The 23,288-nt window shown below is 58.6% G+C and overlaps 1 protein-coding gene across 10 annotated transcripts in view; it reads right to left on the bottom strand.

Annotated features, from left to right (window-relative positions):
- Positions 1 to 245: 245 nt before the first annotated feature.
- SMARCA4 (SWI/SNF related BAF chromatin remodeling complex subunit ATPase 4) overlaps positions 246 to 23,288 on the bottom strand; it is a 29,613-nt gene continuing 6,570 nt past the window's right edge. Inside the window, exons 3-36 of one of the 10 annotated variants that reach the window (XM_072848505.1) lie at positions 21,855 to 22,104; positions 20,961 to 21,093; positions 20,121 to 20,519; positions 19,549 to 19,647; positions 18,803 to 19,061; positions 18,186 to 18,312; positions 17,862 to 18,035; positions 17,403 to 17,576; positions 17,099 to 17,266; positions 16,943 to 16,993; positions 16,071 to 16,201; positions 15,444 to 15,501; positions 14,811 to 14,929; positions 14,384 to 14,534; positions 13,801 to 13,964; positions 13,583 to 13,649; positions 13,125 to 13,235; positions 11,884 to 12,126; positions 11,126 to 11,239; positions 10,777 to 10,884; positions 9,949 to 10,035; positions 9,305 to 9,351; positions 8,964 to 9,130; positions 7,193 to 7,356; positions 6,131 to 6,358; positions 5,811 to 5,909; positions 5,468 to 5,545; positions 4,207 to 4,434; positions 3,157 to 3,410; positions 2,353 to 2,461; positions 1,972 to 2,073; positions 1,735 to 1,867; positions 1,321 to 1,460; positions 246 to 688 (exon numbers count right to left, since the gene is read on the bottom strand). In XM_072848505.1, coding sequence (XP_072704606.1) covers positions 656 to 688; positions 1,321 to 1,460; positions 1,735 to 1,867; positions 1,972 to 2,073; positions 2,353 to 2,461; positions 3,157 to 3,410; positions 4,207 to 4,434; positions 5,468 to 5,545; positions 5,811 to 5,909; positions 6,131 to 6,358; positions 7,193 to 7,356; positions 8,964 to 9,130; positions 9,305 to 9,351; positions 9,949 to 10,035; positions 10,777 to 10,884; positions 11,126 to 11,239; positions 11,884 to 12,126; positions 13,125 to 13,235; positions 13,583 to 13,649; positions 13,801 to 13,964; positions 14,384 to 14,534; positions 14,811 to 14,929; positions 15,444 to 15,501; positions 16,071 to 16,201; positions 16,943 to 16,993; positions 17,099 to 17,266; positions 17,403 to 17,576; positions 17,862 to 18,035; positions 18,186 to 18,312; positions 18,803 to 19,061; positions 19,549 to 19,647; positions 20,121 to 20,519; positions 20,961 to 21,093; positions 21,855 to 22,076 — 4,941 coding nt within the window. In that variant the 5' untranslated portion in view covers positions 22,077 to 22,104 and the 3' untranslated portion in view covers positions 246 to 655. Of the gene's footprint in view, positions 689 to 1,320; positions 1,461 to 1,734; positions 1,868 to 1,971; positions 2,074 to 2,352; positions 2,462 to 3,156; positions 3,411 to 4,206; positions 4,435 to 5,344; positions 5,546 to 5,810; positions 5,910 to 6,130; positions 6,359 to 7,192; positions 7,357 to 8,963; positions 9,131 to 9,304; positions 9,352 to 9,948; positions 10,036 to 10,776; positions 10,885 to 11,125; positions 11,240 to 11,883; positions 12,127 to 13,124; positions 13,236 to 13,582; positions 13,650 to 13,800; positions 13,965 to 14,383; positions 14,535 to 14,810; positions 14,930 to 15,443; positions 15,502 to 16,070; positions 16,202 to 16,942; positions 16,994 to 17,098; positions 17,267 to 17,402; positions 17,577 to 17,861; positions 18,036 to 18,185; positions 18,313 to 18,802; positions 19,062 to 19,548; positions 19,648 to 20,120; positions 20,520 to 20,960; positions 21,094 to 21,854; positions 22,147 to 23,288 lie in introns of those variants that run through there. The other 9 variants (XM_072848507.1, XM_072848508.1, XM_072848506.1 and 6 more) reach the window with 9 other exon arrangements.

The following is a 23,288-nucleotide window of genomic DNA, read 5'->3' on the forward strand; positions in this document are numbered from 1 at the left end:
GCCTCTGCGACCGGTCACTCAGAGTGGCTTTTCCGGGGGAGGCGGCTTCCTCCTTTACCGGCAGCGGGGTCCCAGCTCCCCCCAACCCCCCCCCACATAGGGGGAACCCTCCCCTAAAATGTGGGGGGACACCGTGTCCCCTCCGCTGCCTCCGCCCGGGGACACCCAGGCCCCCCTCGGGACCCCAACCCTCCCCCGCAGTGGGGACCCCCCCAAACGGCGAGCAGAGACCCCACGGAGGCGAGCCCGGTCCCGTCGGTTTAATTTATTACTGCTCGAAATCCAGTGACATCGACAGGCGCGGCCGGCACCGCGCGTCCCCACCGCCACGCCACGCTCGCCCGCGTCGGTGGGGCCGGCGGCACGGCCGGCAGACTACCACCCAGTGGGAGGAGAGCGGCTGGTGAGGCGCATGCATCCACGGTTAAAAAAGGCCGGGGAGCGGGCGCCGGCGGAAGGAAGAGCCGCCGCCGCGCCTTCCCGCCGGTTAACGCCGCGCCGGGCGCTAGGGGTGCCGGGAGGGTGCCGCAGCTCTCGGCAGTATAAATACGGAAGAGGTTTTACACAGTTTACTCGAGTCTGGAACTACGGCGTTGCTACCCGTTAGAGCTAAGGGGGGACGGGGGGGACGGCGCGGGGGCCGTGGAATGTCGGTTTAGTCTTCTTCGGTGCCGCTGCCGGAGCGATCCTGCGGGGAAGGAGGAGAGGTCAGGGCTGAGGAGGGGGAGGAGGAGGAGGGAGGGAAGGGGTTTGGGAGGCAGGAGGAGGAAGGGGAAGGAGTTGGGGGGCAGGAGGAGGAAGGAGGGGAGGAGTTGGGGGGCAGGAGGAGGAAGGCAGGCATTGGGGAGCAGAAGGAAGAAGGAGGGCAGGAGGAAAGAGGGAAGGAAATGGGGGACAGAAGGAAGAAGGAGGGAAGGACATGGGGGGCAGGAGGAAAGACGGAAGGAAATGGGGGCAGAAGGAAGGAAGAGTTGGGGGCAGGACGAAGGAAAGAAGGAGTTGGGGGCAGAAGGAAGGGGAAGGAGTTGGGGGGCAGGAGGAAAGAGGGAAGGAAATGGGGGCAGAAGGAAGGAAGAGTTGGGGGGCAGGACGAAGGAAGGAAGGAGTTGGGGGCAGAAGGAAGGGGAAGGAGTTGGGGGGCAGGAGGAAAGAGGGAAGGAAATGGGGGCAGAAGGAAGGAAGAGTTGGGGGGCAGGACGAAGGAAGGAAGGAGTTGGGGGCAGAAGGAAGGGGAAGGAGTTGGGGGGCAGGAGGAGCAAGGAGGGAAGGAGATGGGGGGCAGGAGGAAAGAGGAGTTGGGGGGCAGGGCCGCGGCCTCACCTCCTCCTGCTCCTCCTCGCTGTCGTCGTCGCTCACCACGGGCTTGGCGCGGGAGCCGCGGCTGGTGCGCCGGCGGCCCTTCAGCCGGTCCTGCGCCTTCTCCTTCCGCCCCAGCTTGATCTTCACCTTGACGGAGCGAGCTGCGGGGGGGCGGGAGGAGACGGGGTCACGGCGGCGCCCCACGCCGGCCCCCCGCTTCCCCCCCCCGCCGCACCGTGCCGGCCCGCGGCTTCGCGCCCGCTCCCCCCCGGCGTCCCCGCTGTCCCCGGGGCAGCGGCGCGGGCAGCGTGCGCTTCCCCCAGGCACGCTGCCGGCCCTGCCCCGCCGGAGGGGGGAGGTCCGGGCTCCGCAGCCCCCCCACCCCGGGGCGATCCCCCCGTCCCCGGCCGCTTCCCGCAGCGGCGCCGTACTCACACTCGGATTCGGATCCTTCCTCTTCTCCTTCCTCCTCCTCCTCACTGTCCTCACCTTCGCTCTCCTCCTCCTTCTCAATTTTCTGCCTCACGCTGGTGAAGACGGACTGCAGGACGATGGAGTCCTCGTAGATCTGGGGGGGGGGCAGCGCCAGAATGAGGGGGGGGAACGAGCGGGGCAGCAAGCGCTGCCTGCCCGGCATCCCCGGGGCTCGTGCCGCGCCGTGCCGCGCCTTACCAGAGAGCCCTCGAGGTTGAAGGTCTGCGCGTTCTGGCACAGCAGCATGACGTCCTTCTCCAGGTCGTTCAGGCTCCGGTACTTGTGGTTGCGGATGCGCTCCTGCGGGGAGAGAAGGGACGGGTCAGGCCGCGGCCGTGCTCGTTAGCCGGGCGGTGACGAGGGGGTTTGGTCCCTCCGGCTCTCCCCGGACACCCATGGGAACGGCGGGCGCCACGATCCGGCTGCACCCGGCGTGGGACAGCGGAGCCACCGCACGCCCGGACGAGGGGCGGAGGCGTCCACGTGGCCGCCGCCGATGTCAAGGCCGACCGCGCCGGCACGGCGAAGCGCGGCGGAGAGGGGACGGATCCGACTGTGGCGTGACGCGGGTGGCGTTACCTTGATTTTCTTGAAGTCGACGGGCTTGCGGATGAGCTCGTAGTACTCCGGCAGCTCCTTGCGGGAAGGCAGCTGGATGAAGACTTCGCTGAGCTGCCGTCCACTACTACTGCAAAGAGAAACCGCGCGTCAAAGGCGAGCGCCCGGCAGCGCCGCTGGTCGGAGCCGCGACGGAGCCGCTCCCACCCATCCCTGCTCCTCGGCAGCATCGGCACGGGGAGAACGCGTGCGTGCGTGCGTGTCCCGGCAGCGGAGAGGAGCCCAGAGCCTCCCCGAGCGCGGTCTGGGGATTTAAACAGCCGCTCCTCCACGTGAAGTGCCAACCGCTGTGCCGCTGGCGCCTCAACGGCAAAGTGCAGCGCCAGAAACGCCCGGCAGCGCCGGTCGGAACAGCGCCGGACTGTGACCAAGTCAACAGCGACCACCCTGCGCCGGGACGGCTGCCCCGAAAGGGACGGGGTGAGTTTTGCAGCCGATGGCCACGCCGGGCACGAGCCAGGCCTCAGTTCACCGGAGACAGCGGCAGAACCGCCCTCCGCAGCCTCCTTAATTAATTCCTCGTTCCCGGCCCACCAGACGAAGCTGCCAGCTGGACAGGCGTGTGGCACTCGGCCCATTCGATCCTCCCAGCGCTCTCCAAATCTCGGCTGCCCCCGCGAGCCAAGAAGGGGTCAGCGGCCACCCAAGAGCCGCAGGGACCAGACCGGTGGCGCTGCCGGCTCCCTGCCCGGGTTTGGGCTCTCGGAAGGAGAGCGCAGCCGGCGCCGTGTGGTGCGAGCCCGTGCCCGTCCCGGCTTCTCTTACCTGTCCTTATACTTGATGACGGCGTCCACGATCTTCTTCATTTTTTTGGTGAGGTTGGGGGGGTTCGGGGAGAGTTTCTCCGCCGGCGGCCTGCCGCGCTTCTTCTGCTTTTTGCTATCATCGTCCTTATCCCGGCTGCGGGTGCTGGTGGTGGGAGTGGCGGAGCCGACGTCCGTGTCCCGCTTGCGTTTACGGGAGGATTTTTTCTGGCGCACCTCCTCCTCGATCTCCTCCAGCGTCCCCTCCTCGATCGCCTGCCCAGGGGAGCAACACAGGATCCGCTAGCACGGAGGGGCCCAGCTGCCGGGGGCTGCCGCGGGGGGCTTCACGGCTCCGTGTGCCGGGGGACGTCCCCACCAGGCTGCCGGCGCTGCGCCCCCAGCCAGGACCCGCTTAACCCACCTCTGCCGCTCCCAGCCCCGGCCGCACACGCGGCCGAGGGGCTCCGGCGAGTGCCGAGCAGCTTCCCCCCTGTGCCATGAGCCCACGGCAACGCCGCGCTTCCAAACCCCAGTGGGCCAGGGACGCGACTGGGGGGTCGGTTCCCGGGAATGGAGGCTCTGTAGGGCCGCGCTCAAAGGCTCGGCCACGGGGACGGCTTTGGGGCGACCGTGAAGGTCCCTCACCGAACGGGTAATTGTGGGACGGGGAGAAAACGAGGCGCTGGAGAGCGCCGGCGTGACGTCGGCAGCCTCTCCAGCCCAGAGAGCTCAATATCATTATCATCGTATTTTCCTCCTCCTGCTCGCAACCACGCCTGCCGGCGGCGGATGCGGGTGTTCAGAGTCCACCCGGCCTCGTGAAGAGCAACCCTCGGCTCCGGCGCGGGTTTGTGCCGGCACGCCTCGGGGTTGGGGGAAGCTCGTGGCCGGGCCAGGCTTCGGGGTCAAATCGAAGCCGCTTTGGAGAGCTCGGCGGCACGGGGCGGTTTTAACCGTGCGGTGGAACGCAGCGGGCGGCCGCGGCCCCGGGCGCTTGCTCTGGCGCAGAGGGAGGGACCCGAGCGCTGAAGCAGAGGTTTGAGAAGGCCATTGGAGAACGATGCTGTACCATGTATACCTTGAGCCACTGCTTTTCCGTCAGCGAGTCGCTGTAGTCCACCTCCTTACGGTGCCGCGAGCCTCGCCCAAACATCTTTTCCTCCTCCTCCTCACACGTCAACCTCTCCACCTCGGCATCATCCTTGATGATCCAAGATGGCAGCTCGTCCTCCTCCATCAGGCGCGGTTTGCGCTTGGGGTTTCGCGCCTCCTCCCGCCTGCGGTCCAGGTCCATGCGCTGGAAGAAGAGGGGTTTTGCTGTGGGGCTGCCAGCAAAGCCACGGCGGGGAGCGGCCGCTACGTCCCTAACGCCTCGGGGCATCCTCGGAGGGGACGTGGGACCGGCGCGGCCTCGAGACGGCCGGAGGACGGGGCTCAGGGATATCTAAGCCAGCACAGGGCTGCGGTGACACCGGGGACGGGGGACCCGCCCAGCGCGCGTGGCTGGAGGAAGCACGCGAGGAGCTGGAGGTGTTTCGGTAGCTACCGGCTCATCGCAGCTCAGTAGAGGCTGCGTGAAATAAACCTCGCCGGCCGCAAACGGGAAGAAGCGCGGCACGCTCGCCGGGGGCAGAGCGGCGGCAGCGGAAGGTCGGATCTCGTTAAGCCGACGGCTCCGCCGGGGCCGGGGAGCTCTCCTCTCTCCGGCGGCCTTCTCCAGGCAAGCCTGCGGCTACCAAAGCCCTCCGAGGGCTGCGGGCTGGCGCGCCGGGCACAGAAGTTAAGCGTGCACCGGCAGAGCCGATGGGACCGCTGTTTCGGGGAGATGCGAGCTCTGGGCGAGAGACACCCGGCCTCGCACAACCGCCCCGTTCTCATCGACGGTTTAACCAAACCGGTGCCGTTTGCGAGAGCCCGAATGCTCAAACGAGGCTCGGAGTTCGGCGGTCCCCTTTACGAGGAGCCTTGCCTCCATTTGAAACGCTCCTTGTCCCCACCTCCAACAGTTCTCTTGGGCCCGAGCTCTTTTGGGTGGGGAAACGGCTTTTTGGCCAGGGACAGGCGTCCTGGCACACGCCTCCCGGCCCCATCGCCGCCTTCCTGCAGCGGGAAGCTCGGCCCCTCTCCTCCGGCTCCCCCCGAGCTCGTCCCTTACCGAAGCCGGGAACGTCCTGACTTTGAGCCCCTGCTCTACTGTTTTGTTTTACCTGTTGAACGAGTCACGGCTTCGTTAAGCACTCTCGGCTGCTTTCTGTTAGAGAGACCGTTTTAGCTGCTACTCGGAAGAACAGCGGGCACCACTCCTCCTCCGCAGCCTGTGCCATGCTCACCATGAAAAGGTCAAACTCCTCTTCGTGCCGCGCAATCATCTGGTTGACCGTTTCGTCATCGGGAACTTCGTCTTCTTCCTGCAAGATTTTAAATCCCCGATTCAATGGCGAGAGAAGGCGGCGCGGCAGTTCGTCCGCTCGGAGCACAGCACCGAACATCGTTACCATCCGACGCTTGTTCGGTTGCCCGTGAAAGATGTGTTTTTGGGTGGCCTCAGTCCAGTTTCTAGCGGACAGGTTATCCACGGTGCAAAGATCACCGTCAGAGCTGGCACGTGCGTTGGCAGACTCAGCAGCAAGGCCGAGGATTGAATGGGCGTGGAGACTGAACAACCCCTCTCACCTTTAGAGGTGGTTCCTCCAACTCAGCGTTCAGGCACAGGGTTGAGGCAGTGTGGGGGAAGCTTGCACTGCCACTGCCGCTGCCCGCGCTGTATCTGTTCTGTGGATAAATAGAGGACTTCAGTCTCCAGGGCTGTCAATCCGGCACCTTTCACCGACGCTAAAAATTCACTTCAAATAGAAACAAGTGTTCATGCTCCTTTTTCCTTCTAGCCCCCACGCCCTTGGCCTCGAGGACGCACAGAGCAGTGGAGCAAAGCCAGCCACACGTTCGCCATTCGCGCTCTGGAGTAGGAGGAAGCTGCCTGCGCTGCCCCTTACCTCGTCCTGCTCCTCGTGCTCCAAGATAGCCTGGAGGAAGGCTCTTCGCTCGTGGCTCGAGGACTTCTGGTCAAACATGCCGGCTTGGATAACCTTCTGATCAACATTCAGCTTGTATTTGGCGGCGGCAAGGATCTTCTCCTCCACGCTGTTGACGGTGCAGAGCCGGAGAACGCGCACTTCGTTCTGCTGCCCGATGCGGTGCGCTCGGTCTTGCGCCTGCAGGTCCTGCCGGGGAAGCGCGCATCGTTTGCCGAGTGATTTACAGCCAGCTCCCGCCGAGATAAAACACGCTTTATCCTCTAAAACGCCTCGTGGGAGACACAGGCTGCACCCTGAACGCTCTCAGCGATCCCTGAGGACTACGGTACGCTCGCAGGGAATTCAGTTAACGGAAACGATCGGTACTGGTGGCTGCTCGCTCCTTAGGAGACCGAGCGCGCGTGGGGAAAGAAAAAAAGCGACCAAGCGGACAACCGCAGCCAGAATTTGGGGACGGCTCTCTGCCTCTCGCAGGCCATCTGTCACCGGGAGCGTGCCTGCGGGTCTCCGCCAGCACCGGGCTCGGAGGACTGCAGAGTTTCAACGCCTCGACTCGTGCTGGGAGGAGGAAGTGCTCCCCGACCCCAGCTGCTGCTGGCAGAGAGGATCTTTAAAGGTTTACTGCCAGCGGCAATGATTCATTTAGCTGCACGAGACTCTCGGCTTTTCCTCCAGCCTGCCTCACCCTCCAGAACCGAGCCCCGCTCGCAGCCGGGAGGGCAAACGCCCGGGTTCTTGCACAAGACTACACCGCTGGCTCTCATCCCGGGGACGTGGCTACGACACCGCGGCGGATGGATGGAAACGGCAGCCTTTGGGCGGAGGGTCTTCGTCGTCGGGCTGGACTGCCAGCACCGGCTGCGCGTCTCGGAGAGGTGCTAACGCTCAAGAGCGAGCGCGGCGCTCTTCTGGGCACGCGAGAGAGATGGCGCGGACGGAGCCGTCTTCTCCATCCGTTTCGCTCGCTTTTTTTTTTTTTTTTGTTGGTTGGTTTTGGTTTGTTTGGTTTGGTTTTTTTACCTGGTGAGGGTTCCAGTCGCTGTCAAAGATAATCACAGTATCGGCAGACTGGAGGTTCAGACCCAGCCCACCAGCCCGAGTGCTCAGCAAAAAAATGAAGTACTCGGAGCCTGGCTCATTGAAAGTCTTTAACAACATGCCCCGGTCTTCCGCTTTAGTGGTGCCTAAAAACAGAGAGGAAGGGTTACTCCTGCCCCAGGCTACGCGCAGGCGACAGTCACGAGATCTGGCGGGGCGGGAGGGCGAGGGGCCCCGCGGCGTTCGGAGGGGGCTGCCCACCATCCGGAGGGAGCGCCGGAGCTCCCAAGAGGCACTTTGGGCATCGAGGCCGTGGTGCCGTGCCAGCTGCCAGGGATGATGGGCTCTGGTGGGGAAAGGAGAGCCCGGCTGGGCGCGGGCGTGCGTCCTGTGAAAGGACGCGGCGCAGGGTGCGTGCGGCTGCTTTCGGTAGAAAGACTTGAGAGAAAGGGCGAAAGGGAGAGGAACGGCTAAAGCGGGCGGGTGCTGCTGGCCTGACTTGGCGTCTGCGCCGTCCGCGGGCGGATCAGAAAATCTCCCAGAGCTCCGGAGAGCGGCACCGGCAACGCGGCTGCTTTTAAGGCGGCGTTCGGTACCTTTGAGGCCGGGGTCGTTACGTGAGGTTGGCAGCGGCAGGAGACCGAGCTCAGCGATACGTGAGGGTCTCTCCCAGCCCGTCCTCCCCAAAGCCATCCTCCTTTAGAGAACGGCAGCTCCGTAAACCACGCAAGGGCTCCGCACAAGCCCAGGGAGAGCTGGGGACGCTCCGGGTGCGAGGTGAGCTCACCCTGCTTCACAGGGAGCCGTTAGAGATGCTCACGCTCACGCCAGTTGTGGGCTGTAAATGGTTCGGCACCGGCTATGCCGTGGGGCCGGGACTCTCCCCGCTCGGCGACGAGGAAAGGGCGCACGGGGCGAGTTACTGCCCGGCCCTGAGCGAAAAGGGGCGGGCGAGGTGCCGGCCACGAGCACGATGCCGCGCCAACACCCATCCCCGTGCTGGAAGTCGTTAAATGGTGCGACCGAAGGAGCACGCAGCTCCCAGAGCAGAGACCGACTGCAAGGGAGAAACCTCGGGTTAAAGAACTGCTTCAGTCTCGTCCTGCACCTCACCTCCTCGGCAGCTTAAAGCTCCTCGCGGAAGGTCGAGTCTTTAAGGAGTTGGCACCGCTCTTTGCCGGCAAAGAGGGTTGGGGTCTGCGCAGACTTCAGCAGCCCCACGGCTTCGCGGGCATCTTTACAGGTATTCGGTGGTTTATTCCAACCAAAAACGGTGGATTGACTTCCTTTTTCTACTAAATTAAATTTGTGCACAAACTAAGCTGCACACCTTCCGACTTAAACCTGGAGTCCGACTGATTAATTTGTATTTACGTTATTTTAATAATGTTATAGGCCACCTGGCCCTTAACAGCATTCTTTGGGGTTCCAGAATTAAATAGTAGATCGGCTGAATTTAAAAATGAAAACTGTAACTGAAGCAGCAGCCGCTGATACTGTACCAAGTCAAAGGCTGCGCTTTACATCTTTTATCCTGCAAGGTTTATTGCTTTAACCTGCATCCTGCAAGCAGGGTTAATTGCTTTACGACGCGCTGTTTGTTTCAGCCGTACTTCCCTTGCGAGAGATGGCCGGGCCGGTGAACCCGTAGGAGCTTACCTCGCTGCTCGGCCCCACGCGAGGGGTTTATCCTCACCACGAGCCGAAAGTAACAGAGGGGCGGCTGCCGTCCCCGCGCGTCAGAGGCACTCACCGTCCAGCCTGAGGTATTTGAATCCGCGGTAAGCAAAATAATCTTCCATGATGGTCATGAGGGAGGTCATCTGGCAGAAGAGCAGCACCTTGTGGTTGGTGGCTCGTAGTTTGGGGAGAATTCTGTCGAGGAGCTCAAATTTGCCTGAGGCACGGTACAAATCCAGTCTGGGAGGAAGAGAAGAGGGAAATAAGGGTTTGATGCTAAAAACGCAGCGTCTCCCTGGCATAAGGATTATCAGTGCTCTCGACAGTATCGCCAGCTCATTCACCATGCACTCGCACACCAAGGGAAAGACACAAATATCCCCACTTGTTACAATTCCAAAATATCCTACGTACCCTTGCACGATACCTCCCGTGAACCCCAAGTGCTCAGAAAAGGATTCCTGCAACCAGAAAGAGAAACGACGTCAGAAACTCTCCTCGCACACAAATAAATCCAACAAAGTCCTGGAACCGCCCTAAAAGAGAACTGGCCCTCGGGGCCAGGCGGGGAGCACTGGTGACGGCAGGGAGCACTGGTGACGGCAGGGAGCACTGGTGACGGCAGGGAGCACTGGTGACGGCAGGGAGCACTGGTGACGGCAGGGAGCACTGGTGACGGCAGAATTCCCGCTCCCGAAGCGCCTCGGGAAGCAGGCGGAGGAACGGAGCGATTTTAGAAGGTCTGCCTGGTGTCAGACAGCAACACCCTTTGTGTCCAAAGAGATCAGCCTGAAGGGATACACCCAGTCTCGCTCTTTTTAGGCGATGCTGCTTCACCGAGCTTTCAGACCATTTTGGGTGGCAAGAAGGAGCGTGTCGAGGGAAGCCTGGTCGGCACAGTGCCGCGCTGAGGGCCAAGCGGCCAGGTTAACGCTCGGTCCGTGCCGCGGACACAAGAGCTGTTTGGTTTATCTCCGTTTAGGAGGGGGGCGGAACAGTTTTCCACATTTCCAGAGAGCGTGCGGTCACCGCGCGGGCCAGCCCTGAGCCCACGTTACCTCTATATGCTGAAACATGTAGGGGTGGTTGCAGATCTTCCGCAGCTGCATGATCGTGTTCATTAAGGTTTTCGTACCGCCTTTACCCTGCGCAAACGAGACCGGAAGTTAGAAATGTGAATTTAAGTTTACGGACTGCAATAGCTACCTGGGTGTTCCTGAGGAATATTCTGGGAGTATTTAGATGGGCGTTCACAGCCCCGAGGCTTCAGCAGTGCCCGGATCTAGCTGGAGCTGCGTCTAGAGGCACTGGACCCGCAGCCAGCAGCGCTGCCCGGAGCGGGGCTGCCTGGGTGGGCAGCCGGGCTCTCCCCGTCAGCAAGGGGCGAAGTTCAAGGTTTTAAGAGAGACGTTAAAGCCACCTCGAGGAGTCTAAGGAGCAAAGGCTGCTGAAGAGCCAGCTGCTTTGGGGGAGGCAGAGCTGAAGAACATGGAATTTTTTACCTCCAGCTGTTAGTTCAGACCAAACTGTCTTTTTTTTTTTGTCAAATTAATTGCCGTTTGACTTTCTGATCACTTTGAAAAGCAAGTCGGTGGCCTCTGTGGGTTTCTTGGCAGGATTATACCCACCACAATCCTCACGGCTCACCCGGACGCGCGAGGGCTCTGTGCCGGGCCAAGCTCAACCCAGGACCCTGCGGCAGCCCATGCACCTGAGCGGGGCGTTGGCCCGCTGCTCCGACCCCGGCCCTCCAGGACTTCTTGTTTTGCTTATAAACGGGGTTTTTGCTCTAGGTGTTGACGCAGCAACCGGGGACAGAACAGACACCCCCATCCCCGGAGGCGTTTCCAGCCCCGCTCCGACAGCGGAACGATCGGTGGCCAGACCTTTTTGTCCTTCTCGGAGCCGTCCGTGAGGAGCACCCCCTTGGCCTGCATGTGCCTGTAGAGGACCCTCTGCAGAGCGGACATGTCACACTTGATCACGTACTCCACCTGCAAGGACGGAGGAGAGGTTAATTCCCGAGGCGATGCGAGCGAGCACCTCCAAAACCCCGAGACGCTGGATCCCTCTGAAGCGTCGGCACGAATTCAGACGCTTCGAAAGCCCGGGGAGACCCCGAGCTCCCTGTTCTCAGATGAATCAACCCAGCCACCTCTTTCTGGAGCTGAGTAAAGCCCACACACACCCGCCCCGAGACGGGGGAAGAGCGGGACAGTTTCTCCCGGCCATTACCTTTTCAGGCAGCTGCGCTTCTACTTCCTTCTTCAGCCTCCGCAGCAGGAAGGGGCGCAGCACTTTGTGCAAGCGCCGAATGATCAGGATGGTTTCTTCTTCGTTCAGGTCCACCTGCGTCACCAGGAAAGGGAACCGTGTCACAGGGACGCCTGGAAGTTCCCTTCCTCAGCATCCCTCAACGGCGGCGAGATTCCCAGGCTCAGGGTAAAGCACAGCGACACATCGCTCCGCACGGGACGGAACCGAGACACCGACAGTCTCTTTGATGTAATCATCGCAATCTGAGGTTTCTGCACTGTTTTTTTTTTTTTTCTTCTTTAAGTTCAGGCTCACTTACCATCCCCCGGCTGCCTGATAACCTGCTCTGCAAAACCTCAGCTGCTGCGACTCAACAGGAGTCTCTTCAAACAGCTCCAGAGCCATTAACGGCACCGACGGCAGCTTCACCATTTGAGAACTACACCAGCAAGAGCCCAGCCGGCTTCTGCCACCAACGCTCAGACATCTCGGCGACGGGAGAACCATCGACCTGCCCTCATTTCCAGTACTCAGGTATCGCTCCTTATTTTCCAGTCTTCCAGAAAAACCCACCCCAAAGAAATCACGTTTTACAGGATGGAGCTCTGCACCTCGCGAGCGGAAATTAGGGATTTTTGCGAGCGCTTACGGACACAAGTTACCAAAACGCCGGGCGACCGACAGCAGCCCTAAACCCCCCTGAGCTGCAACGGCCACCACCCGGCTTCCCGCTGTACCTTTTCTCCCGTCATGGCGAAAGGAGCGTTAAACCACTGCTCGAATGTGCTACAGCTCTTGAAGATGGTGGGCAGGAGGAAATTGAGCAGGGCCCACAGCTCCGGGAGCTTGTTCTGCAGCGGGGTTCCCGTCAGCAGCAGACGGCGCGGGGCCACGTAGTGCGTGTTGAGGACCTGGGTGAGTTTGCAGTGGTGGTTCTTCATTCTGTGGCCCTCGTCCACGATCATGTACTTCCAGCGGATCTGCGGGAAGGAGGAGGGCGGTGTGGGCAAGGGACGGCGGCTCTCTCCACCGCAGCTACGACTGGAGAATCCCACCGACAGCCTTTGGTAGACCTGGGCCTCCGGAGGCGTCCAGGAGAGACCCAAGGCAGCCGGGATCGTGGAAACCCACTCTAAGCTCTCCTAAGCTGCTGCTTGGGAACCGCTCCCATCAGGAGCGCTTTGTGTCTCTGGCTCAGAGACAGACACCGAAGGAGCGGGGAGAAAGGGAAAACGCTAATGCCAAATAGCCGACAGACCGACGCCAGCTTTGGGGAATTTCAGTATTTCATTAGATTTTTGGCCATTAGCAAATCAAGCCGTGTTTAACTCTCCGCAATACAAAGGGAGAAGAGAAGACCGTTCCCTTCGAAGCCTCGCCGAGGCAAGACACATCAGCTTCAACGTCAGCGTCTTACGATCCAGGCGGGCCCTCGTCACCGAGGTAAGCGGTGCTGCAGAACTAATTCTGAGCGGAGATTAAAGCCGTCAAACCTGGGGCTTTGACTTGGCGCGTTGCCTGCGTGCTTTTGAAACGGCACAACCTTTCCAACCCTGGGGAAGCCTCGACGTTTAATCTTCACCCTGTGGCTGCCGGCTAAGTACGGGAAAAACCCTCCGCCGCTCAGCCAGGGCAGAAGGGCAATGACGATCTTGTAGGGGTTCTAATAAATATTCATTGTCCTATGAATTGCTTTATTAAAAGGGGAAAAAAGTATTTGCTGTATCACGGGATACGCAGCAAAAAATAACAAGAACGCTACACCAGGTTCTGGCTGCCGAGGGTAAGCAGCAGCTCCTCGCCTCCCGCCACGTGACGACGAGAGACTCCAGAGATAAAAGTCTCGCATAAGAGGCAGGATTTTTCTGACGGGGACTGTCTCTGTGGCGCAGCGCCCGCGAGCGCAGGCGATCCTCCTGCCGCAGCCCAAATCACACCGAGCAGGGAGCCGCTGTTGCCTGCTGCTGGCAGGACTCACCTTGGCCAGGATGTGCTTATCTTTGATGATATATTCATAAGTAGTGAGCAAGACATTGAATTTCCCGCTTCGGAGCTGAGGTACGAATGCCCGTCTTGCTGCTGGAGAGCCCTGGAGAAAGAATTTAAAACAAAAATGTTAAACCAGACCATAATTTCCAGGAGAAGAGAGGTGGTGGGAGTAGTTATTATCCACACGGAACAATTGTTGCAGTTACAGAAAGGCAGCGAGAACATTTGTGCAGACGGTAGCAGCTGGATTCCTTCTGCCGTTAAGGAATGAAAAACAAATGTGGATTTCATCGATTTAGCGCCAGGAAGCGTCCCAGCTTCCTTGGGATAATGGAAATATTGTGGGACTGGAAGGAGGGAAAGGCAAACTGGCATCCAAGGAATCCTCCCGAAATGGGCGGCCAAAGGAGCCCGGTAGGCGCGGGTAAAACGAAGGCCGGTACTTGCCTTGTACGAGACCTTCACCACAGAAGGAGCCCATTTGTCAAACTCATACGCCCAATTCGACAGAGTTCTGGAAAAAAAAAGAAAGAGAAACGGTAAAACTGGCCCTTGCGCAAGGGGGAATCATACCGCGGGGGCCGGAGCCGGCACCGACGCCCGGCTGAGTGTTTTCTGTGCTGCGCAGGGCCGGGAGGAGCGAGGAATTCAGGGCTGGCACTTACGAGAGAGGTACGATAATGAGGAAGGGTCCGTTGATCCGTTTGTGCTCCATGAGGTATGTGATTAAAGCGATGGTCTGGATGGTTTTGCCCAGACCCATTTCATCTGCCAGGATGCCGTTCAGGTTGTTGTTGTAGAGGGACACCAGCCACTCCAGACCTTTGATCTACGGGGAAAAAGGAGGGATCAAAAAAATAAAACCATCAGACTGCAGACAGAGGAGTCGCGTATCAGATGCGCTAACGCCCTGCGCGCTCCACCCCCCATCTTAGGCACGATGTAGATGAGCTCCCTATACACTATTAACAATCTCATTTTAATTATTTAAAGCCAGCCACTGGCATTGACGTATTCCTCTCCTCTCAGGACCGCGGACACACGCGGAGAGCTGACGTTCTTTGTTTTAAGCAGCGAGCGAGCCTGGCTCGTTATCTTGCACCGGACAGGCGCTGGCTCTGTCCTCAGCTCCCGTTTCGTGCTACCAGGAGCGTCTCGGCACAGCCTAAACCTTGGTGCCTCCTGCCAAAACCTCCTTGTACCGTACCTCCGTTCGGCACGGCAGGCGCGCTCTTCCTCAGCTCTCACCTGGTACTGCTTGAGGACCCCGTTGACCATCAGCGTGGACTGCTTGTCCACCCTCTCGGTGACGGCGTGGGCCACGGCGTAGTACGACTGCAGGCCCCTCGCCAGCGCTTGAGACACCCCGTATTCATCATCAACGTCTTGCTTAGCATTCCTGCGGCAGGGGGGAAAAGGAAAAAAAAATTGGAGATTAAGAAAGATGATCCCTTTGGAGAAAGCTCCTGGGGCTCCCCAGCAGTCCCGGGGCGGTGACTTTTCCCACTACACGCCAAATTCGGTCTCATTTTGGAAAGACTGCTCTCCGGAACCGGGAGCAGAGCAAACGCCACCGGCCAAATTTCACTCCTTTGACACAAAGCACGCGAGATTCACAACAGTGACTGAAACAGAAGACAGCGCGCCACGAGAGCGGGTTAAGCGCAGGGCTCACTCGATAATGTGTCTGGCATCCACTTCTGAGACATCGTCGCTGTCTGGATCGGGGATCTTTTTCTTCTCCTCCACAGGCAGGGCAGGCTGAGCAGGTTGCGGTTGCTCCTCTTCCTCCTCCTGCCAGGAGACACAAAGCGCACCCTTCTGAGCACAAAGCCACTCGTTCTCGTTTATACGATGGAAACGGCAGCAAAACCTGCTCAGGAGGGACCGAGCCTGCGGACAACAACCGCATAGGACAGGCTCTGAAAGCCCCAGGGGAAGCGCTCGCCGCCCCAGCAGCTCGCAGACCGAGACTCTGCCTGCACGGGCGCGTCCGCTAGCGAAGACGGAGGCTACCAGAAGCACGGGCTCACGCCGTTTGCTTCTGAACATCCAAAGAGTTACGTGAGAAATATTTGGGAAGAAAACCGGGCAGCTAAGGAACCGAGCTCAGCATCTCCTCACTGCCCCTCGCCTTCTTTACACAGGTTTTTCGGTTTATTCTAAATACACTTATTTGAGCCGACTGACACAGATCTGTGCTGGAAAAAGTAATTCTTGTGATGAGCTTAGCGCGGTATGTACGGCTGTTTCCTATTCTCTCAAAGATATTTAAAATACGAAAGAGACTGGTGGTATTTCTCCTTACCTCCTCCTCCTCTTCTGACCCACTTTCTTCACTGTCAGATCTTGGAGCTACTTCATATCTAATTAAATACAAATATTAATATTTAATTGCAAACCTGCTACCGACAGCACTCTACACACAGCAGGAGATCAGCCCAGTTCTAGAAACTCCTGCGTTAAAACTCGGATTTTGTTATCAGCATTCTTTTTTTTTTTTTTTAAATAAAATGCTTATTTATTTATTTTTCCCCTCACGTAGTTCGTTTTCACACGCGCTCTCGGGAAAGCGTACGAGCCCGAGAGCCTGCGTCCGGGGCCACCCACCAAGCCTCCTGCAAGCCTTTCCCACATCATTTCAGTGGCCGCACCGAGGGAGGCTGATGAAATCTTTCCTTCCCGATCCGCAGCCCCGCTGCTTCCAGCTCCCCGCGCTTCCCAAGCTTTGGGCCCGGGCCAAGTGCTTTCCTCCCCGCCGATCCCGTGCCGAGCGTCGATCCCAGCCCTCCGAACAGCATCGCGACCGGCACCGTCCCAGTGCGCGGCCGGAGCTCCCCGTTCCCCTTCGAGCTCCGGTGTGCCGCAGGTCAGCGGCACGGGGGGATGGAGGGGGGCTGAGGAAATCTCCCAGCGCCGTCCCCCCGGGACTTACCCGGGGTTCATCTCCAGCCAGGCTTCCAGCTGCCCCGCCTTCGGGGCATCGGTGCCGGTGAGGATCTTGCCGCTCTCCACGTGGATCACTTTGACAGGGAGATCGCTCATTTGGCTCGTCTCGTCCAGTGGCTGAGGAATCAAAGTCAGGCTGCGGGTCAGTATTTTGATTTTTCTGCCTCGAAACGAGGCTTGCATTTACATCAACGTCTACCGCTTCGACCAAAGCCTCCCCAGGACCACCCCAACGACCCCTGGGATGAACAAAATGGCCGACTGCTTGAAATACCACATCACCAGAGGACAGGCAAAGCTCGAAAGCTGATGAGATTTTAACGTTTTGCTTTGGAAAAAAAAAAATCAATGTAGAAATTAGGAATCTTTGCGTGGGAAGGCACGTTCAGATGCCAAACTCCGTTGATACAGGAACAATTAATTTGAAATATCACTGAAAAGCTCCTCTGCTCGCAAGGGGTTTTGCAAAGTGCCGAGCACAGGAAGTTCAATGCAGAGGGTTGATGCCGGTGCCGCTCGCACGGGCAGAGCTACGGATCCCAACCCAACCGACCTGCCCACGCTCACACAGGAGAAGCGCAGGGGAGGAAACCAAGCTCCCAGACGTCCTGAACGCCAAACCGCCCTCCCCTGCGGCAGCCTGAGAAAACCATTCCTGTCGAGGACGGGCAGAGCGATCTCTCTTTCCACCCTGGTGTAAGTTCTATTTTAGGAAGTCTCAATTTAGCCGCCCGCTGCGTTAGATCTCCTCATCGGCGGCGGCCTTGCAGCGGGGAGGATTGTAACGGCCCCTTTCAGCACGTGGCTGATGTTTCCTACCCTACTTGGCACGGTGTGAAATAAGATTATTGGGCTTACTTCGCCATCTGGTCCGATCGCCGGAGTCTGCCCTTCCGCATTCTCTGCCTTCTGAAAGAGGAGGAAGACGGTTGTTAGCGACCCAGCGCTGAAGGAAACGACAAATTCGGCAAAGAGGTTACTCCAGCTCCCCGCGAGGCTTCGCTTTCAACTCACCTTCTTTTTCTTTTTCTTCTTCTTCTCCTTGGCCACCTGCGCGGCCTTGTGCTGCCGCACCAGCTCCGTCAGGTTGGCTACGTACTCGTCCGTCTGCTGCAGCAGGTAGGCCAAGCGCTTGTCCTTCTTCTGATCGATGAGTTTGCGGTACCCTTCCTCATCTTCAGCCTACGGAAAGGAGGATTGTTAACACCCTGCTAACGAGATGAGCCCTCTGTGCGCACCCTGAACACGTAACAGCTCATCACGCACACGCGGCACGTCGCGTGCGCACACGCAAACTGCTTCCCAGGCCACCGCTTACCATCAGACGGCGCATTCTCTCCTTCTCGATCCTCTCGTTTTCCTTCTTCTGCTCGCGCTCCGTGTTGGCGTGGTAAGTAGCCACCGCCTTGGTCAGCTTTTGAATTTTGCCTGTGACGGAGCGATGGTATTCCTTGAAATCTTTAGCGTGCTGGAGAATGCTATTGAGGTATTCCTGCAGGGAAAAGGAAACGGCAAACAGGCAGCGTCAGGACTCGTGCGCTTAGATCTAAGTTAATACATCGAACGCCATACGCTAAGTGAGATTGGCTCCTCTTATATTTAATAGACCACTTCAGTTGGAAGGAACCTACAATGATCACCCAGTCCAAAGAGGATCTTTCTCTAATCCCCTAAAAAAAAAAAAAGGAATTCCCTAAAGAAGTTTAGCCCAGCCAATTCCAGCCGCCAATTCCTCCGGTGGCCCTGAAAACGGCACGCACAGCACGCCGCGGCTGACCTGGTGCTTCTGCCTGCGTTTCCGTTCTTGCTCAATCTTCTGCTGCTTCTCCAGCTTCTCGGTGATGCGAGCCTCGCGCAGGGACTGCCGCTTGCTGCGCTTGTACGCCTTGGCGTTCAGGGCCGTTTCCAAGGCTGTGTCTCGCCTCATGCACACCACGACTTCCTGACGCAGCTTTTGGAGAGATTCAGATTAAAAAAAAGGGGGGGGAATTAATTCCACAGGTGATGCTGCAGAGTATTACAATAGCGCGAGTTTCGTGCCACCCGCAGCTCCCACACGCGGCGAGTTAATAAACCAGATTTCCTTTGACAGACAGCTTACCTGTCGCTGAAAATTAAGCAGCCTTAGTGCTTTAAGTTCAATGGTAGCTTTGGTTCTCAGGTCACCAGCCAGGGAGCCAGGAAGGTTTTCCAGCTCTTGGATTCTGTGAGCGATGCGAGCTTGCAGCCTGCAGAGGAAGGAGACGGGATTTCACGGCAGGCAGGGACCAGCACAAGGAATTCGCTTTCGCTCCTCTCCCAAGGAGAAGCTATCGAGTACAGCTCTGATTTGTGGAGGCCTCATCTCAAGCGAGATGGAGGCTCTTGGCAGCCGAGCGGCCGCTCAGCATCCAGCGTTTTAACTCTGTTTTAATCAATTGGCACAGCAGAGGTGCTCCCCCGGCAGACAGGCACCCGCGGCCTCTAATACAACGTCAGCGGTGACAATCCCTGGAAAGCAGGGGGGACGCGATCTCGGGAGGCGCCTTGAGAAGCTCCGAGGAAAACACACACCCCCTCGTCCCTCCAGATCTCCGCACGTCGCAGGTTAATAGGAGGTAAAACGGGTCGGGGAATCGTTACGGTGTGCCTCAAGAGGACGAAAGTACCGATGGTGTGAGGAAAGCGAAGAGGGAGCCGCTCCAGACCCCGTAACCCGAAGCACGGCGCGGCGCCTACCTGTACTCCCTCTCCTGCAGGATTTCCACCGGGTCGAGTCCTCTGGGTTTCTGGATGGGCGTGATCCGGTTCTGCTTCTGGTGGAGCTGCACCATGGGGGCCGGCTGGGCCGGCTGCCCGGGAGACTGCGTCTGGGGCGGCATCACGGGCGACGCCGCGGGAGGCACCGCCGGGGGGGCTGGCGAGGGCCGGCCGGTGGGCTGGGGAGGAATCAGTTTCTGAGGTGTGCTAGTGGGGGCTGCAGCATTTGCCATTGGTCCTGTGGAAAAACAAACCAGAGCGCTGTCAAGAAAGCGGCGAGGAAAAATATCCCCAGTTCCCTTCCCTGCGTAAAGGGAAGCAGCTCCGCATATGCGGAGCTCGACTTCGGCACAGCTCACCGGCTTCCCTCTCACCTGAAGCCACCACCTCTCTGCCACACCATAAATTTAGCAGCAAATAAACGCAACGGCCTCCCTCCCCAGATGAGGCCATTAAACTTTGAACGGCCGGCTCAGAAAGCGCGTGCAGAGCTCATAAAGCTCGAGCAGAACACCGCGCCGATTCAGCCAGCTCTTCGGAGAGCTCAGTTGCCATTTACAGGATTTTAACCAGGAAGCTCCTTCCACCGCAGCGGCACGGAGCACCGACAGCGGGCTTTCCTGCTGCCCCGGCGCATCGCTTCGTTAATGGCCAGCCCCAAACGAGCTCAGGGGTCTGTGTCATGGTTTAAGGCAGGTTTGCTGTCAATGAGCCCCGGGCCTCACCTTCCGGCCAGGGCTTGGGGGGGCCGCCGGGGGGTTGCCCAGGCATTCCTGGGGGAACTCCTGAGGGTCCGGGAGGGGGCATGTTAGGCCCTCCTATACCTGCAGAAGGGTCAAAAAAAAAGACAGAAAGAAAAAAAAAAAAAAGAGAAGAAAAAAAACACATTAAGATGTTGATCTTTGCATGTGTTTACCAGGAGCAAAGTTTACCCTCCCGCTTAGGAGAGCCCGACCAGCACATGCGTCTTTCTGCAAGCACATAACCCCCCCGGCGTGCCCCCGCCCAGCAGAGACGGCGCTGGAGGGACGAAGCCACCCTCCCACACCCCAAACCGCCTGGAGGAGTCTCCGCCTCGCTGCTTCGACAGCAGCCGGGCGGGATGAATCTGAAGTCCCAGCGCCGGGAAAGCTAACGGCCGCGAATCGGACGGGCTACGAGACGCGCAAGTGGAAAACCCAAACTGGGCGACGCCAGGGCAGCGGCGAGGGTCAAACCGTGCCAAACCGGGGTAAAACGCCCTCCCGCCAGCAAAGCCCCGGTGCTGCCAGGAGGAAGGCGAAGGGGCAGCGCTCACCGTGAGGTCTGTTATAGTTTGGAGGTGTCGGTCCCGGTCCAGGCCCTTGCACTGGTCCTTGCACGGGTCCTGTCCCGGACACGGAGGGCGGAGGTAGTGTCGGCATTTGCTGCTGCATTCCAGGCATGGGTCGCTTCCCCTGCACCGCCATCTGAAGGTGGTCAGGGAGAGGCTGGCCTCTGGCCAGCATCTTGTAGGCCATGATCTGAGCTCTCAGCTGGTGCAGCTGGTTCTGGTTAAAAGGGGTCGGGCCCCGGTTCTGCTGCCCCAGCGCTTGGGGGTCAGTGCCATCCAAGGGGACTCCGCCGGGGCCAGAGGACATCTGAGGGCCAGAGGACGGACCGTTAGCCGGAACCGGACTCGAGGCGTGCTCGGAGCCGCCGAGCGGAGAAGGGTAACCTGGAGGGAGAGAGCCAGTGAGACGGGTGCAGAGCACTCGCAGCCACGGGGATGGGAAGAAAAGAAAATAAAAACTACAGAAAACTTCTCCCCCCCAGTGGAACCTGCACCTGATTGAAACCTGGAAACCCTGGGAGTGCTAAATCCTTCCCCAAATCAACCATTTAAAGCAAGCAAAGTTCCTGGGCGTGAGCAGCTGCGTGGGAGTGCTGCGCTCGGCGTATGAGGCCACACCGATCTTGGCACGCAGCGACAGATTGTGTTCTCCGAGTTTGACCTTCTTGGGCGATTCTTTGCCCGTTTTCATGACTATCCTATTTACACGTATAGGGGGCGTCTGTTAGAAGAGGGAAGCAAAGAGCCGCAGACGCTCTGGGAGCTCCAGGCCGATCCACAGCCCCGTCCTCACAAAAGGATTACTTTTTTCTTAAAGAAACCAACCTTGAGAGTGTTGATCCATCGGGCTCGGAGGAGGACCCATTCCCGCGTGCCCGCCGGGCCGCATTCCCATCCCTTTCATCTGGCTGTAGCGAGGATCGTCGGTTATTCCCTTCTCATGCATGGAGTCCATGGGCTGCAGGAGAAAAGCAACATCCCAAAATCCACTCCGAAGACGGCTGCGCGGAGGCGAGACGTGCTCCAAAGGCACGAAGGATTCGCCGCCCGCAGCGCGCGCATCCAGACGCTACCGACAACCTCCTCAAAATGAAAACCTATTTGCTGGCAAAATACTGTACGTCACAGCGAGCCACCCATATTAAACGGTGGGGAAGGGAGTAAGTGCAAGGGGAAGTTAAGAGAGACTTGAAATTGCTTAATGCTTTGCCTGCGTGGTTTTCCCCCAGGTCTTTCAGCTGATGATGCTGAAGATCAGAAAAAAACTACAGATCGAAAAAAACTGAGAAAAAGGGGGTTTAGATGACAAAATAAAACAAACCCCCCCCCCCCCCAAACGCTTTGGTGGAAGAAACAGCAAGGGAGAAGGGAGGCTTGCTTTCCCTGAGCTCCACATTCCCAAGGAGAGAAACCTCCATGAGACGTTTCACTCTCCTTCCTTATGTAGGAATTCAGCTCCGTCTAGATTGCACTTGCAATCCAGAAGCAAGCTGAAGGGACAGGTACGATACTCTGACATCTGTGGTAAGCAAATCGCATAAACTCAACTCCGAAATAAACTATTAACTCCTCAGTCTTCCCGTCTCAAGAGAAATACGATGCGTGAGCATCCAAAAAAATAAATTAACAGGAAAACTGAGCTACCTAAGCCACTCTTCCTCGTCCTACCGAGGCGGCACCTATTTTTTCAGACGGCGGCAGCCTCCGAAGCCCCCTCACCTTGTGCATCTGATGCATGTTGTCCTGAGCGTAGCCCCCCGGCCCCTGAGGCGGCAGCGGGTGTCCTGCCGAGGGTGGTCCGGGGCTGGGTCCCATCATACTGTGTGCAGAGCCGGGAGAGGGTCCCGGGCTGGGTCCCAGCATGGCGCCCGGAGAGGGGCCCGGCCCCGGAGAGGGCCCCGGGCGAGGCGTTCCTCCCATCGGAGGATCCGGAGTCGACATCTTCACAGCGGGCGCCGGGAGCGGGGTCCTGTCGCCAGAGAGCTCGTCTCAGCCGGAGCTGCCGCGGCTCCTGGAAGAGCCCCGGAACCGGGCACAGAAAAGGGAAATTAGGATTAGGTACAGGCAGCCGTTCGCAGGCGCTCACGCCGGGCACGTTACCCAGAGCAAAGCCCTTGCTAACGAACCAAGAGCACGTTAGCGACCCCAGCCTTGCCGGCTTTGCAAAGCCGGAGGCATCAGGAACAAGAAACCCGCTCCCGAATCCATCGTCCGCGGACGGATCATCATTTGGGCAGGAGCAGACAGCACGCCGTGATCCGGTCCACACAGAAAGCGTTTTTTGGGTTTTTTTTTTTCCAGCTGCAGTGGTTTTGTACCAGTTCTGGGAGCAATATTTTTTTTTTTAAATCGATTTAAAGTCGTCTCACACTCGCTTCGGCTTCCGGCAAACCTAACTCCGGAGATGTGGGTTAAGCCAAAAATATCCTGCTGGAAGCGGGCAGGGAAGCATCGAAATCCAGCGCCTAAATGGTCCAGAGACTCATTTAAGTTAAACGGGCAGTTTGTGGGGAAAAGTGTTGCTCTTACCCAAGAAACTAGAATTTCTGGTTAATTCAGACAGAGGACAGAAGAGCTATTAAAAAAATTAGACACCCATCCCAGTCTGGGGTTTGGAAATGTATTTGCGGTTACAAATAGGCAGAGAAGCCCGAATCCATCCTCCGGTCCCAAAGCGGGATCAATTCCACCTAAAGCGCTATTCCCACTGCAGGAAATCTCACTTCTGCAATTGCGAGTATAATCCAAACTAAAAAAAAAAAAAAAGAGAGCGAACTTATCTGTCTGGCGAGGGACATCAGATTTAATTTATTTCCCCTTTAAAATGAGGTTTGACGAAGGATGCAGCGGGGGGATTTTTGCCTCGAGGGGTTTGTTGGGGGAGCAGATCTCATTTTGACCGATAATTACGACCGACGTCACTGCTGGGAGCCGTTGGGGGCAGCGAGGGTGAATGCCGCTGTGAGATGAGGGGCCCGGTTGAGCCGAGGGTCGCAGCGAAGGGGGTACGCCTGGCTGGGGCCGGTCCCGTTCCATCTCCCTGTCGATGATCTGGAGGCAGGAGTCAACACCAGTTTGCTGCCGATATTAAACCGGGAGGTGCTGTCGGCTCTCGGGAGGGACGAGAGGCCGGGCAGAAGGATCCGGATAGAT

This window comes from Ciconia boyciana, chromosome 31 (assembly GCF_034638445.1).
Source record: "Ciconia boyciana chromosome 31, ASM3463844v1, whole genome shotgun sequence".
Taxonomy (NCBI): Eukaryota; Metazoa; Chordata; class Aves; order Ciconiiformes; family Ciconiidae; genus Ciconia; species Ciconia boyciana.